The sequence below is a fragment of the Tamandua tetradactyla genome, chromosome 7 (assembly GCF_023851605.1).
Source record: "Tamandua tetradactyla isolate mTamTet1 chromosome 7, mTamTet1.pri, whole genome shotgun sequence".
Classification (NCBI taxonomy): Eukaryota; Metazoa; Chordata; class Mammalia; order Pilosa; family Myrmecophagidae; genus Tamandua; species Tamandua tetradactyla.
The window spans coordinates 127,131,774-127,147,907 of record NC_135333.1 but is presented as its reverse complement, the minus strand read 5'-3'; the positions used below and the strand labels follow the sequence as shown (position 1 = coordinate 127,147,907).

Here is a 16,134-nt window from a genome sequence, read left to right as displayed (position 1 = left end):
AATTTAAATTAGACATCTGATTCACTAGACCTAGAATTCTGCTTATACAACTCAAACAAGAATTTAGTAGAATACCTATCTATTTTATTTCTAGGTACCCCATGATCTACCAGCCAGTGTCATAAGTCTCTGCAAGTCAGATTATTTTGACTACTGCTTTGAGTCTGCTGTCCACTAAGGTGGTCAATGCCACCTTGTCTATGGTGATTAACTTCTGCCAACTCAGGATCCGATCATCCCTGTTGTCTTTAAGAATTCCAGCTCAGTGACAGCAGTTCCAAAAGTAATATCTGACCTACAGAGAAGGGTGACTATAGAGCTTTTCAGGGATGATTGAGCTAGTCTCATGAATTTATTTCTCAAGGTTGGTAAAAGATGTGTCCTCTGGACAGTCCTGGAGTGTGTGAGGAGGTCTTCCATGATAAATCCACTCTAACATTCCCATCTCTCTAAGCCTTTGGACCCCCTCGTCTACATTATACCAGGGCAGTTCTGGCATTTTGACCTCAGGTAATGTCAACCACCTTTTGATCCATGTTTCAGTCAACCATCCAAATAAACTGTTAGTGCCCTTTCTAACCCATCAAGCTACAATACTGAATGCAGTATCTCTGCTTAGTGGGTCCATATCAATACATTCAGCTTGATCCAACTTTATATACCTTCCACCATTATCCTATACCCTTAATATTCATTACCACACATATTCCCCTGATTTCCATCTGTATAGATTGGAAAATGAGAAAAACTCATGCATTTCTTTTGGAGTATAGTGTACCCCCTCATAGGCCATACTTTGTACCTCACCTTTCAGGGCCCTGAAGAAAAGGGCGGTGTTGGGGATGGGTCATGAAAAAAAAATAGAAGTGTCTTTCAACCCAATTACCTCAGGGCATTTCATGACAGTTTCATTTGGTGAAACAGGATTAGTCATTCCAGACAGAGGAATGAGGGCTGTTTTTCCATGGGAGGTGGTTACAGAGTTAGCAGGAACTGAAGGGTTAATCTCATTAGGTGGAGGCTGGATGGCAGACTCCTCAGAGGAGACTGGTGGCCAGGAAGCCTTTTTAAAGGCAGGTTGGAGGTTGGGGAGCTCTTTCCTCAGGGCAGTTCATTACAGATCTATCTAGTAAAGGTTTAGCAGATTCCGGGGATCTCTTCTCCCCTTCACCATCATTATCAAGCCATATATCACCATTCCACATTGTGGGATCCCATTCTTTTTCAATCTAAGCCCTTACTTTAACAGCAGACAACCTGCAACGGTGAGATTTTCATTTACTACTTGCACAATGAGACTTTGTATCTGGTTTTCAGAGATCTCATATCTGAAACTAGGAAATAAGATTTTCTTTCAGGGCACACATGGAAACTTTTACACCCCGAAGTTTCAAATTTGAAGCCTTCAGCTCATCCCTTTCCCTCATCACTATGTCCAACGTATTAATAACAACCTGCTGACATCATTATATCTCTTAATTCCACAAAACTACATAAAGGTGTAAAAACATTATCATGCAGAGTCTTGCCTCGTATAAGCATATAAGTAGTGGAATCTAATGGTGATATTTTGAGTATCTCTGCTGCCAACTCACCTTACGGTCTGTCAGTGCCATCCTGATTACCGGAAACAGAGTCATTAGTGCCTCTGAGTCTAGTCAGAGTAGAAAATCAACTGTAAGAACCTATTTTCAAGATTCCGTTTCTCATGAACCACTCCTGGTATCAAGCCTTGGTATTCAGGGTTCTCTGGAGAAACAGAACCAACAGGTGAGATCTATAAATATGAGATTTATAAATGTGTCTCACACAACCATGGGAATGGAAGAGTCCAAAATCCATAGGGCAGGTTGTGAAACTGGCAGCTTCTATGAAGGGTCTGGAAAAACTCCAGAGGAGAGTTTGCTGGCTGAAGAAGCAGTGAGAAAGTCTCTCTTCTCCCTTAAAAGCCTTCAACTGATTAAATTACCTCATTGTGGGAGACATGCCTTAGTTGATCACAGATGCAATCAGTCACAGATGCAGTCAACTGACTGATGACTTAACACATCATCCTGCCAGTTTATCAACCAGCCATGAAATATCCTTGCAGCAAAGGCCAGTCCTTGTCTGACCAGACCCCTGGGCATAGTCATTTGGCCAAGCTGACACCAGAACCTAACCATCACATATTCTGATCTTACAGATGAGGAAACAGGCTCAGAGGTTAAATGGGTGGCCCAAACAACCAAATAACAAAGTCCACATTGCATATGCTTTTCTGGCGAGCATAATTTTAATTCTGCCTCTCTCTTGGCTATTAAACCATAGAGAAAGTATCCAAATGCAAATGTTCCCCATGAACGATGAGTCAAAACCAACACATTTTTATTCTTAGAAAATACAGTTGATTCCTATTATTTGAGGATCCCATGTTTGCAAATCTGTGTGCTCACTAAAATTTATTTGCAACCCCAAAATCAACACCTGCAACACTTAGGCAGTTATTCATAGAAATGTACAGAGCAGCAAAAATGTGCAGTATCCAATATACATACTCTGCCTTCTTGTTTCAACTATCAGACTGTAAAAAAAGTGCCCTTTTTGTGGTATATTTATTGCCATGTTTATTTATTTATTTTACATTTCTGTGCTTTTTCGTTGATCATTTTGCTATTTAAAATGATCCCGAAGCATAGTGCTGAAGTGCTGTCTAGTGCTCCTAAATGCAAGAAGGATGTAATGTGCCTTATGGAGAAAATACATGTACTAGATAAGCTTTGTTCAAGAATGAGTTATAGTGCCATTAGCCACAAGTTCAAGGTTAATGAATCAAATATATATATATATACATACATATATAAAATAAGGTGTCTTTAAACAGACATACACATAAAACAAGTATATGTATTGATTAGTTCATGACATATTTATTTATTTATTTATTGTTTAACATGGGCAGGCACCAGGAATCGAACCCGGGTCCTCTGGCTTGGCAAGTGAGCATTCTTGCCTGCTGAGCCACTGTGGCCCACCCAGTTCGTGACATTTTGATCACAGGCTTGCCGAAAACTAACTGTATTTCCCCTAGGAGCAATGGTTCATTATTCCCTAATTCAGGGTTCAAGTCAACTTTATAGAATATAATTATGTTGAATAACTATGGTGAATACTGTAAATTTACTGTAATGTATGTTTTAATTAAATTTGAGTAGAGAAGTAAGCTGTTTTTCTACTATTTCATCTTTTCAGAAATCTTTCTTCCTCTGGGAATAGTCCCATTCTTCTTTTAAGAACTTATTCTCCCCATCCCAAATATATATTTCCACACAGGCTGCCGATATTAGCCCTTCATTCTTTCACTGCCTGCAGGGACACATGCAAAGCAGGCCAGGCCTCAGTAATATTCCCAAGAATTTTTCAAATTATAACTTAGGGAAGAGATGCAGTCTCTCTTCTGTCAAATTCAAGACTGAAATATAAGACTGAGATGCTGACAACCATCTTCCCTATGTCAGGGGGGAGGATACCAACTAAATAAACAAAGCTGCTCTTCAGGAAGAAGTGCAGGAGAGAGCAGCATGACAGACAGCTAGAATCACTGGTGGTAGCTGACCTGGAAAACAGTGATGTATGTACTACTCCTCTGATTTGTATACATGAGCATTTCTCTTTAGATTTTAGGAGATTTTAGTAGTTTGAAGATGCTATGTACCTCAGAAAAGGTCATGTTCTTTCAATCCATTCCTATGGGAGGAGACCTATTGTGAGTAGAACTTTTTGATTAGTTTATTTCAATTGAGATATGACCCACCCCACTCAAGATGGGTCTTAATCCACTTACTGGAGTCCTTTATAAGGGGATAAAACACATACAGAAACTAAGAGACAAAATCAAGAGAAGCTCGTGGAAAAAGTCCCAGAGAATCTGAGAAACAAGGGAATGCCAGAGAAGCTTGGAAAGACAGAAGCTAAAAGAGAGAAACTTGCAGCCGGAAGATGCAAGGAAAGAAGGACCAGCAGACACTGGCCATGTGCCTTCCATATGACAGAGGTATTTGGATGCAGGCATTTGGATGCAGGCAGCCTGTATTCAGTATCTAGATACTGTCCTATTGATGTCTTGAGTTGGGACATTTTCATAGCCTAAGAACTATAAATTTGTAAGCAAATAAATCCCCTTTGTAAAAGCCAACCCATTTCTGGTAAACTGCATTCAGAGAGCTTTAGCAAACCAAAACAGGGAATCTGAATGAGGTTTCTGTTATTGCAACCAAAATATATCTCCATAAAATATATAATAAGATAACATATTTTAAAAGGACTTTAAGCCCCAAATCAGGAAAGATATTTCTTATCAGTTCATAAATTAACTGTTTTCATAAATTGGTGAGTAAAAGTTTCACTGTCTAAGCACACATATCATTCAGAAAGGATTCCAAAAAATTTTCTTAAATTTTCTACTGAAAATAACATTTAGTAAAAATCTGATATTGTTTACACTGAATAATCAGCCCTCTGTAGGGAAACAACTTAAGATCTACCCTTGAACCCTACCTCTTTCCAGTCCTGTCTTAGGAGAGTCAAAGAGAAGTTTAATCATAGAAAGTTTCATTGGCATATGATCCCTACCTTCTGTGCCTGCACGTCACTTTTGTTTTCATCAAAACTGACAATGATGACATATACTTAGAACTCTTTTTGCATCTGACACACTGATAGCTTCCTCTTCTCTAACAAAGAGCTGACAAAAGACCACATGTGCAAACATTCTCATGATTATGCAAGCTAAATCAACTAAGGGCATCCTATAGTCTGTTCTAGTGCCCAGATACAATTTACCATAACATTATCTTATAGCTGCATGATAACCTTTTGTACTGATCAATATAGGCTAGGTTCATTTGCAAAACAAATTGCAGAAGTTAAACATTTATTCCTTACACCTTCAAAGTCCAAGGTGAGTCAATCACCTTCCCCTTTAAAGCCATATCACAGCTAACAAGGTTGTGGCAACAGGGAAAAAGAGAAATTAAAAATGTACACGGGCTCTAACTGCCTGGGTGAGTTGATGACACAGGTCTGTCAGTCATTTCTTTGGTCAGAACTGGTCATGCAGTTTCACCCTAACTGCAAGGAAGCAGGGAAATATAGAGGAACACATGGATATATAGTGAGCAAAATAGTCTCTTTCACACTGTATCATATTTTCCTAGGAAAACTTTAGCAATATTTATGTCATAGGTGAAAAAAAAATTCTCACAGACCAAAGATACAAAGTATATATAAGAAGTCCACATCTTGTTTGCACAGGACTATCTAAGTATACCTTTTATGATTTCTGTAATGCTAAGATCAAAGTCCCAGGTATCTCAAACACAGGAATGGAATAAACTTCATTTTTAAAAAATTGCTGCTAAAACATGAACTATTTTAATAGTGTCCTTTGTTCTGCAAAACATTTAAAATGCACAAGAGAATGATATAGTTGGATTATTTAAACTTAAAAAAAGAATAGAAAAAATACATAATGTATACTATAGCCACCAAACTCTTATTCCTAAAACTTTTTGCTTCTTGGCCTCCAGTAAAATAAGCTCAATGGTCTAATATTTGGTCCCCTGTGCAAAGTAGTCCATTATAAAACCATCACCCTTAATTTAGCATAATTGGCTGTCAGTGCTCACATAAAACAGAAGAATAAGTTACCATGGAGATAAAGCCAACAATCCTCTCCAGAATGGCTGATTCTTACACATCAGAAAAGATATCACCAGAAAAATTACCCACATTGAGAATGAGAGCACAAGCTCTGTATTTGGTGATTGTGTAGCTAACCATTTTCAGATTACCATTCAACGGCGTGAAAAAGACAAACACTGTAATAAAAGATAACTCTATGTAATCACTATTTACAAAATAAATTCCTATATCCATGTAAATATTGTAGAGAGCTTAAATTGGAATACGTTTTCTACCTCTACTTAGTGCTTTATTAATTGGATGACCACTTTGCTTGACCTATTTGCTGAAATTTGCCAGAACTCCAAGAGACCATATGGACTGCCAGATGGGCTACTATAATTTAATGCCATTATTCTAGAGATGAAGTAGGAAATAAACATAATTGGAATTATTTTCCCTCCTTAGTGCATAGCTTTCATTAGTTTCATTTTTAATTCAGACATCAGAAGGGAAGATAATACCTTGCTACTAAGACCTAGATGCCAACTAATTACTAAAAGAGACTCTACCCCTGACATCACAGGTCAGGCCTCTGAACACATTCCATCTTATCCAGTGACCCCACGGTAGTGATTAATAGGTTGAGTACTAAGCCCTAATGAGTGTGTCAGATTATAGATGTTCTCTAGGCTAATGTAATTAGCATTCTGTTGAAGAGAATATTTCAGTTACTTGGTAGAGAGACTCATTATACTTCTTAGTAAACTATATGCCTTTTCACCTTGTGGTCTTTGAATTTGTTTTTATAATCATCAATATTTAAAAACCTCTAAGAATCAAATCTTTCAAGTATTAGAGAGAAATGAAGTATTTTGAATCAAATATTGATTTTTTTTTACTACAACAGTAATCCCTATGTTGTACATCAAGCGAAGTGCTTTTTCAGAGGTGCTTGCTACAACGCAAGTTTCTGGACTATACCAACAGAAATTATGATAAGGATGGGTTTGGGATAAGGCCCAGGACTATGCATTTTCAACAAAAGATCTGTGATTCAGAAACAGATAAACTGTGTACCACACTTGAAAAACACTGCAAAGTTAGTAACAGAATCAGTAGCTGTCTTAAGTTAATTGAAACTATCAGACTTCTTTTCTAGTTATTACACTTGCAGAAAAATTATCAGCATCCATAAAAGGAAAAATTGTTTTCATAAATGGATTACAGTGTTAAATGTGTCAATCATTCCTTGTTAAAAGATTAAAAACTAATTATAAGGATAAGACACGTTATTTTCAACTATCCGTATGAAAATATACAAGCTCTACATTCAACAGTAAATATGAAAAATATTTCCTTCTAGTAGGCAGCGGGCCTGGAATTGCTTCCCAGTTTTAAGTGAAAGACCAAAGAACAGCAGAATCTCTGCAATTGCTGATGTTACTCTATGCCCAGAGAAAATTAAGGAAATGTCTCAGCCTAATGACTAAAGACTTAGGCTTACTTATTTGGATCTCAACTAGACATTACCATCCTCAATTACTATAAGCAAGTATTTTCATGTATCTAGATTGCTTTCTTGAAATATGTGAAACATATTAGCCTTTAATTTAGGCAAATTTACCCATCTATTATCTCCAATTTTTTTGGGGGGAGGGGGCCAGTGCATGGTCTGGGAATCGAACCCTGGTCTCCTGCATGAAAGGCAAGCATTCTACCGCTGAACCACCCATGCATTCTATCCCAAATATTTTAAGGCAGTTTTTTTCAAATGGATAACTCTTTTATAATATTTCCATTCTCTTGATGAACTTCAAAGGATATTTTCCTGTTTTTTTTAAATATGCACCATTTATATTAAATATTGGAAAAAGAATATTAAAATAAAGTTGAATATCATTTTATGGTAAATATATATTATAGGCACTTATTGGAATTTTATATGAAAATTTAAATGCTTCATTAAATTATGGCATTATTCATTCTACTCTTTCTTTTCGATTCTGCCAGGGATTGAAAGGCCATCAAAAGACCACAGGGAGTCTATAAAAACATATTGCTTTTGTTGGATGTAGAATGATTGTCATGTTTTCAAGCTCTGTCTGGGACTAGGTGAGTGCTCTACGGTTCTATTTCTTCTCCTAGGAAGCCTGCATCACCCAGCATCCCTCAGCCCTGCGGATATTAGAGCAGAATAAAAGATCTGATCTGTAGATTGTGTGCAGAAATGATGTACCCCCATTCCAGTCCTGACTACTGAATATTTAATCCCACATGATCTTTCACACACTCTGCCTTTATTCTGTTCATCCAGATGGAGCACATCCTGGGAAAACTAAAAAGCTACCAGATGAAACATTGCTTGAACATGAAGTAAACTTGCACCACCTTAAGCCACTGGGAATTTGAGGCTGTTTGCTTAAAAGTAACAGAGAAAGTCAATCAAGACTTGATTTAACTAAAAAGTTATGGCGAGCTTTATCTTACTTAGCCAATTATCTTCTAAATGAGCATTGTGACTATATAGGACCTGAAGTCCAATTTCAATGAGCTTATATCATTCATTACAGGAGTCAGTTTTAGCTATATATTACATGGAGAAAAAAACTACATATCTGTATCTTAACACTAGCACATTTTGGAACATTGGCCAAGAGATGGCCTTGTGTGCTACTCTAGCATAACATTATTAAAGAACACCTGACCAAAGAAATCAAGCATCAAGATCTGGTGTACAATATCTACCACTTCTCTTGTCATCAGAAATAACACAACGATAACCCTTAAAGCAGCTGTTCAAAGGAGATTTTGAAAGAGTTTCAGAAGAAGAATTTTTCACTGATATGCCCAAATAAAATCTTAAAGATATCTTTTGGTAATGGAAGGAAAAATGCATCCATTTAGCCTAACCAAAATATTAGGGGAGATGTATGCTGAATTAATCTAAAGTAGCTGACATACAATAGTAAAAAATACATACTGATGTATAACACACACATACATATACACGGAGCAACAACTAGGTTATTGCATGATCAAATGTTTAATTTAGTAGTACAATAAAGAGACAATAGTCTAAGGAATAATTATTATGTCACTAAACATAATAATTATTATGTTTTAATTGAACATGGTAGAGGCGGCAGAAAAGTCATTACACTGCAATGGAAAGAACACTTCAGACATCTTGGCCTAGATCTCTCTCATCACTTCCTAAATGTAAAGAAGAGACATGAGATCTGCCTCTGTCACTTCCTAGATGTAAAGAGACTTGAGAAAGGAAAAGGAATATAGTGATTAAAATGCTTGGAATCTCATTTTCTATTTGCCACTAATGAGCTGTTTGATTTGAAAAAGCTATTTTATATATTTCCTCAGCTATAAAATGGAGAGAAGATGAGAGTTAATTCATAAAGAGGATTAAATCATATCACATATATCAAGCATTTAGAGACATGCTGGCCAAGAGTAAATACTAATAAAAATTGGGTATTATCACTAATGATATGTACTCATCACTATATACCATATTATACTCACCTGTAAAATAAACTACACTAGATGACTTAAATGATTTTTAGGATTTTGTATTTTGAGTCTTTAACTGTTTCTTAAAGTCAAATATCCAATTGAAAAATGAAGACTCTAAGACCTATATATTTTAAATAATGACTTGAAAAATAATCTACAAGATAGTCTGGCCCACAGTTGAGATTGATGTAAATAAGATAGGAGACATAACAATGAGCTGAAAATTATAATTTTTTAACATTCAAAGCAAGATGGTGTTTTGATTTATTCATTATCCCTCATGACTCATATCCTCATTTGACCATGGAATGCAACAAAGACAACTGTCAGGAACCATTTAAATAAAAAGATGTTATATTTAACAAATACTTCAGAGATAAGGAATGATTCCAATCACACAAACTTGAATGAACCTAGAATGCACATGATAACAATCCGTTTTCGCATGATGAGATTATAATTTGTCAGCAACTTCAGTTTCTTTTTGATTCAGAAGAAAGCATTTCTACCAGCTGTAGCAATGTAGGAAATTATACTAACACTATAGTTAGACCTCATCCCTCAGTAAATGGAAAGGTACTTTCCTTGGGAATTTCATAGTTTAGTAAATCTTGGTTTGTGCAGAAAAATCCTCATTCAAATAAATATTCTGGTAAGAGTTTAAATCAATGAAGACTTTGAATCACTAAAATCATTAAAAATTCAGTTCTAATTATAGTTTCAATTGGTTTTAAGTGACTATAATCTGAAAACAGGGCTTTAATATATCAGGACACCACATGTAAAACAGTGTGGCATGGGGGAACTGTTTTATTTATCCAGAATTCTGTTTATTCCAAAGAATCTTACCTCCTGCGTACATAACAGCCAGCATAATGGATGATATCCATGCTATTTCACTGTAGCTAGTGCTGAATATCTCTTGAATTTCTTTGAAGAAGACTGTGATAGCTTTAGGGAATGCATATGAAAATCCAATGGAGATGAAAGAAGCTCCAACCACTACCCAGCCCCATCCTCCATCAGGAGGTGGGATCTGAGGTTGGGCACCTGCTGGTGGTGGCATTTCTGTTCCTCTCTTTGAAATTCAAGTAACCTATAAAAAACATGAAATAACAGTTAAACAATATTTCCATTTCAGTATATTACTTTTGATAGTCATTAAGATAGTAGTTTCCAGTTATAATTATAATATGATGATTCACAAATATTTTTAATACTCATACTTAAAATCTTATCAAAAATTATGTGATTGATATATATATATATCACTTTGATTGTTATGGGCTAAAGAATGAAAGCATTTCATTTGTTTATGTAAAGAAAAATCACTTAAAAGGAGATTAAGAATTTAGATCAAAACCAAATTACTAACCAAAAACGTAACAACCATCTCAATCTTACTTCTAAGCATAAGTAAAATGGAGCTGTTGTCACCACTTAAAACAATACTTTCTTAATTAAAAATGTTAACTTTTAAATTTCCTATAAAAAAGTTTTAAAGAACCATGCATTAAATGTAAGTAATTATAAAGTATTAAATAGTAGGCATATTCCAGAATTTTTCCACTTTTTCCCCCTTTTAATAACTGAGAATACTTAAAAATATTTCCACCTGGATCTATTTTCTAAGCCTACAAGACACAGAATTGTATGGGTCTTTGGACTTAAGTCAATTTTAATTCATTTCAAAAGCTGGTACTACACTTACCCATCTTACTAAGATATTTTATGCATTTTATGAAACAATTAAATTCTTCAATCAAATGAATGGTATGTTCGCTTGTTGAAGGTGGTAAGGCAAGAGATAGCTTACTTTCTGAATATGCCAAGGGACATTTAACTGCTAGCTTTAGAAATATAGAGAAACCAATTATCATAAACAGCTTAATTAAAACTTCAATGAATTAAATTAAAAATATCTTGGTTCCCTAACATCAATATTTCTTTGCAGAGTGACGCTGCATGCTGAGTTTCTGCCTGGAAGGTGCCACCTTTTCTCAATATCTATTTTTTTTTAATGTAATTTTATTGAGATATATCCATACACCATACAAACTGTCCAAAGTATACAATCAGTGATTCGCAGTAATACCACATATTTATGTATTCATCATCAAGATCATTTTTAGAATATTCGCAATAATTTCAGTGTAGGAGGCAGGCCCCCCCCTCTTTCTGGTTCATCTGTGCTCTCTGTGGAAAATCCCCAAACCACCTCTCCTTGCAGGCAAGCAAGATAAGACACATTCCTGGGATAGAAACCCCCTCCCCTAGCCTTCAGGAACTGGTGAAGCTGCATGTAGGCAATATAAGAATTCCTGGGGTGGGGGCCCCTCAGTGGTTCAGCTTTGGGTCTCTCTCAACTTAAACCAGCCAATTGTTTACCTTGTCTTTAATGTGTCATACAGTCTATAAAATCTAAGGTTGCCTTTTGTTCCGGGCTCAGACATTCAGAGGCTACTTGGCTGAGCCCTATGGCCATAGAAAATAAAGCCTGCTTCCTGAAACTACGGATCCTTAGTCTCAGCCTGTTCCAACTTTGCAGAACATTCCTGGAGGCCTGCAACCTCCTTGCTGGTTTTCGCGCTACACCAGGCAAAAGAAATAATAAGAAAAAAGAAGACCCCAAACATCCCTCATCTCTTACCCCTCTCCCTCCTACTGATCATTAGTTTAATATATAGTTCATACTGTTCTCATTACATTTGTTCTCGTTAACAAGGAGAGGAAAAAGAGAACTGCTTTTTTGCTGGTAAAATAATGTTTGAAATATACTAACAAAACTAATTTTTGTCATGTCTTTAGAAAAGTTACTGAAAAACTAAACACATATCTATGAAACAGACATAAATGTTTAATTTTTAGTTAATGTCAAACTGTTTCTAAGATATTTTCAGTGATCTATGTGCACTGTTTAGATACTGAGTGAAAATATTCTCTACATAGAGGTTTCTCATTTGCACATGATTAAACCTGAGAATCTTGTTTTCATAAACTCAAAGAAAAGTTATAAAAATGATCCTTAAAAAATACAGAACAGCACAGAAGCTTTGAACATTCAACAGGAACCAACAGAAACAACTTTCTGAGGGCTCCAGAAAAGTTGAAGGATTGTAGGACAGAGTGAGCACTGAATCAAGAAAAAGGACTCTTAAAAGCTGAAGGACTCCCTCCCCTCTCCCTTCACTTGGTGCAGGGCCCCTGTGGATTTGCTGGGAGCATGCATTTGGCTCAGTCTGTCTGGAGGTGGTCTGAGGTACTTACTCCCCCAAGAACTTGCCCTGCATGTAGAAGGCATCTCAGCAAGCTCTCCTATAGAACCTTGTGGGAGATCAGTTAAATCATGCTACCTGGGGGATGGGGTTGCTGGCGGTAGGACATATAGTGCAGTGACCAAGAGGAAATTGTTTCCTAGGGAGGGGGGAATATTTGCAAACATAAAATTCCTAATGGCACCTGCATATGCTCCAGGCAAATTGCATGAACTGAAAGCCTCACGGAGACCCATATGCTTTATCCTGGAGCTATTCTTACCACCCATTATATGGATAAACCCTGACACTACTTTCATAGCTCAATCTGCAAAAACTGGGAAAGGTATTTTCTTTCTTCCCTTCATTTTTTATTTTGTTAGTTCTTGGCATTCAAGGAACACTTAGCCATAACACTAGCTGGATAAAAGCTTAAAGAAAAGATGCCACAGAGTCTAAATTTCAGTGATAACACTTCAAATGTCACAATGTTCAGTTTCCAGCAAAAGTTTACAAATTATACAAGGAAATAGGACACGATGGTCCAGGCAAAGGAGAAGATTAAAGCGTTAGAAACCACCAACAAGAAATGACAAGACCTGGGGCACACCAAAGACTTCAAAAAATGGTCTCAAGTATGCTCAAAGAGCTAAATGAAAACACAGACAAGGAACTAAAGCAAATCAGGAAAATGAGAGACAAACACAAAGAATACCAATAGAAAGACAGAAATCATGAAAAGAAACCAGAGTTGAAGTCCACAGTAATAGAAATTTAAAATTCCCTAAAGGGACTGAATAGCAGATTGGAGCTGGCAGAAGAAAGATTCAGTGACACTTAAGATATGACAATTGAAATCATTCAATACAAGGAGCAAAAGAAGAGGAAGAAAAGTGAACAGATTTTGAGAAACCTGTGGGACACCATCAAGCATACCAATATACATTGTGTGGGAGTCCCAGAAGGAGAACGAAGAGAGAACATTCCAGAAAATAATGTCTGATAATTTCTCAAATATTTTAGATCCATGTTGCTGCATATTATATATAATGAGGCTATCGAATGCCAAAGATAAAGAGAGTATTCTGAGAGCCACATGACAGAAACAATGTGTCACATACAAGGCAGCCTCAATAAATACCAATTTCTCATTGGAAACCATGGAAGCAAGAAGCCAGTAGGATGACATATTTTAAATGCTGAAAACAAAAAACTGCCATGTAAGAATTCTATGTCCAGCAAAAAATAGTCCCAGATACCAGAAGCCCTATAAGAGATGCTCAAGGGAATTCTGCAGGTTGAAAGGAAAGGACAACAGACAATAGGTTAACACCACATGAAGAAATTAAGATCTCCGGTGAGCAATGAAATCGAATAGAGTGCTCAGATATAGCCCTCTCATCTACAGACAATTGATCTTCAATAAGGCAGTCAAGCCAACTGCCCTGGGACAGAATAGTCTCTTTAATAAATGGTTTCTAGAGAACTGGATATCCACATGCAAAAGAACGAAAGAGGACCCATATCTCACACTCTTTACAAAAATTAACTCAAAATGGATCAAAGACCTAAACATTAGACCTAAGGCCATAAAACTTTTAGAAGAAAATGTAGGGAAATATCTTATAAATCATATCAATAAGAGGCAGGGTTTCCTAAATCTTACACCCAAAGCATGAGCAATGAAGAAAGAAACAGATAAATGGAAACTCCTCAAAATTAAATACTTCTGCACATCAAACAAACAATTTTGTCAAGAAAGTAAAACAACAGCCTATACAATGGGAGACAATATTTGGAAACAATAGTCAGATAAAGGTCTAGTATTCAGAACATATAAAGAGATTGTTCAATTCAACAGCAAAAAGATAACCCAATTACAAAATAGGCAAAAAACATGAACAGACACTTCTCAGAAGAGGAAATACAAATGGCCAAAAGGCACATGAAAAGATGCTCAATATCCCAGGCTATTAAGGAAATGTAAATCAAAACCACTATGAGATATCATCTTATACCCATCAGAATGGCCATCATCAATAAAATAGAAAATGACAAGTGCTGGAGAGGATGTGGAGAAAGAGGCACACTTATCCACTGTTGGTGGGAATGTCAAATGGTGCAACCACTGTGGAAGGCAGTTTGGCAGTTCCTCAGGAAGCAAAGTATAGAATTGCCATATGATCCGGCAATACCATTGCTAGGTATCTACTCAGAGAACATGAGGGCAAGGACACAAATGGATATTTGTACACCAATGTTTATAGCAGCATTATTTACAATTGCCAAGAGATGGGAAACAACCAAAATGTCCATCAACAGATGAACGGCTAAACAAGCTGTGGTATATACATACGATGGAATATTATGCAGCTGTAAAACAGAATAAAGTTATGAAGTATATAACAACATGGATAGACCTTGAGATACTATGCTGAGTGAGATTAGCCAGAAATAAAAGGACAAATACTGTATAGTCTCACTGATATAAATTAACATTAGTGAATGAATTTGGAGAATTTCAGCCAAGAACAGAGACCATCAGGACATAGAAATAGAGTAGATACTGGGTAATTGGCACTGAAGGGATACAGATTGTGCAACAGAACTGATTGCAAAAATGCAGAAATGGATAGCACAATACTACCTAATTATAATACAATAATGTTAGAACATTAAATGAATCTGAACATGAGAATGATAGAGGGAAGAGGCCTGTGGGCACAAATGAGATCAGACAGAAAGATGGATGATAAAGACTGAGACGGTATAATCTAGGAATGCCTAGAGTGTACAATGATAGTGACTAAATGTACAAATTAAAAAATATTTTTGCTTGAGGAAGAACAAAGGAAGGTCAGTATTGCAGGGTGCTGAAAATAGATGGTAATTCAGATTTTGAAACTTTAATTTATGTGTGAGACTAAAGCAAAAATGTTTATTTGGTACAAAATTTATATTTTGACTAGTGCATTTCCTAACATAACTCATGCAGACAGTTTAATTGAATACCATAAGTACATGGAACCTTAAGTAGGGCATGAGATTTTGTAGGTCTGTCCAGAGTGATGCCCCAATAAATCCCAGAGTGATTTGAACAGTGAATAAAAAAGTATTTGCAAAGTCCCCTCAGGGGAAGTGCTAGAAAGGGGGAAAAATTCAACTTCCCCATGTGGAGAATTCCTGATATTTTCACAAGCAGTGGGGACAACCAAAGCAGTAGACCGAGCCCTCAGTCTTGGGGTTTGTTCATATGAAACTTTCCCCACAAAGGATATGCTAAGCCTACTTAAAATTAGGCCTAAGAGTCACCCCCAGAGAACCTCTTTTGTTGCTCAGATGTTACCTCTTTCTCTCTCAGCCAACAAGACAAGCAAACTCGTTCCCTGCCCCTTTCTACATGGGACATGATTTCCAAGGGTATAAACCTTCCTGGCGATGTGAGATAGAAGTCATAGAATGAGCTGGGATTCAGCATCAAGGGATTGAGAAAACCTTCTCGACTAAAAGGGAAAAGAGAGAAATGAGACAAAATAAAGCGTCAATGGCTGAGAAATTTCAGAGTTGAGAGGTTATCCTGGAGTTATTCTCAAGCATCATGTAGATATCACCTTTTTAGTAAAGGTATATTGGAGAGGCTGGAGGGAAGTGCCTGAAAATGTAGAGCTGTATTCCAGTAACCATG

At 36.5% G+C, this 16,134-nt stretch overlaps 1 protein-coding gene across 6 annotated transcripts in view; it reads right to left on the bottom strand.

The window, feature by feature from the left end:
* The window catches only part of SLC16A7 (solute carrier family 16 member 7), a 188,339-nt gene that overhangs the window by 66,061 nt on the left and 106,144 nt on the right, over positions 1 to 16,134 (bottom strand). For all 6 annotated transcript variants that reach the window (XM_077111246.1, XM_077111250.1, XM_077111249.1 and 3 more), the window contains one exon: positions 10,045 to 10,291. In XM_077111246.1, the coding sequence (XP_076967361.1) occupies positions 10,045 to 10,261 (217 nt within the window). In that variant the 5' untranslated portion in view covers positions 10,262 to 10,291. The remainder of the gene's footprint in view (positions 1 to 10,044; positions 10,292 to 16,134) is intronic.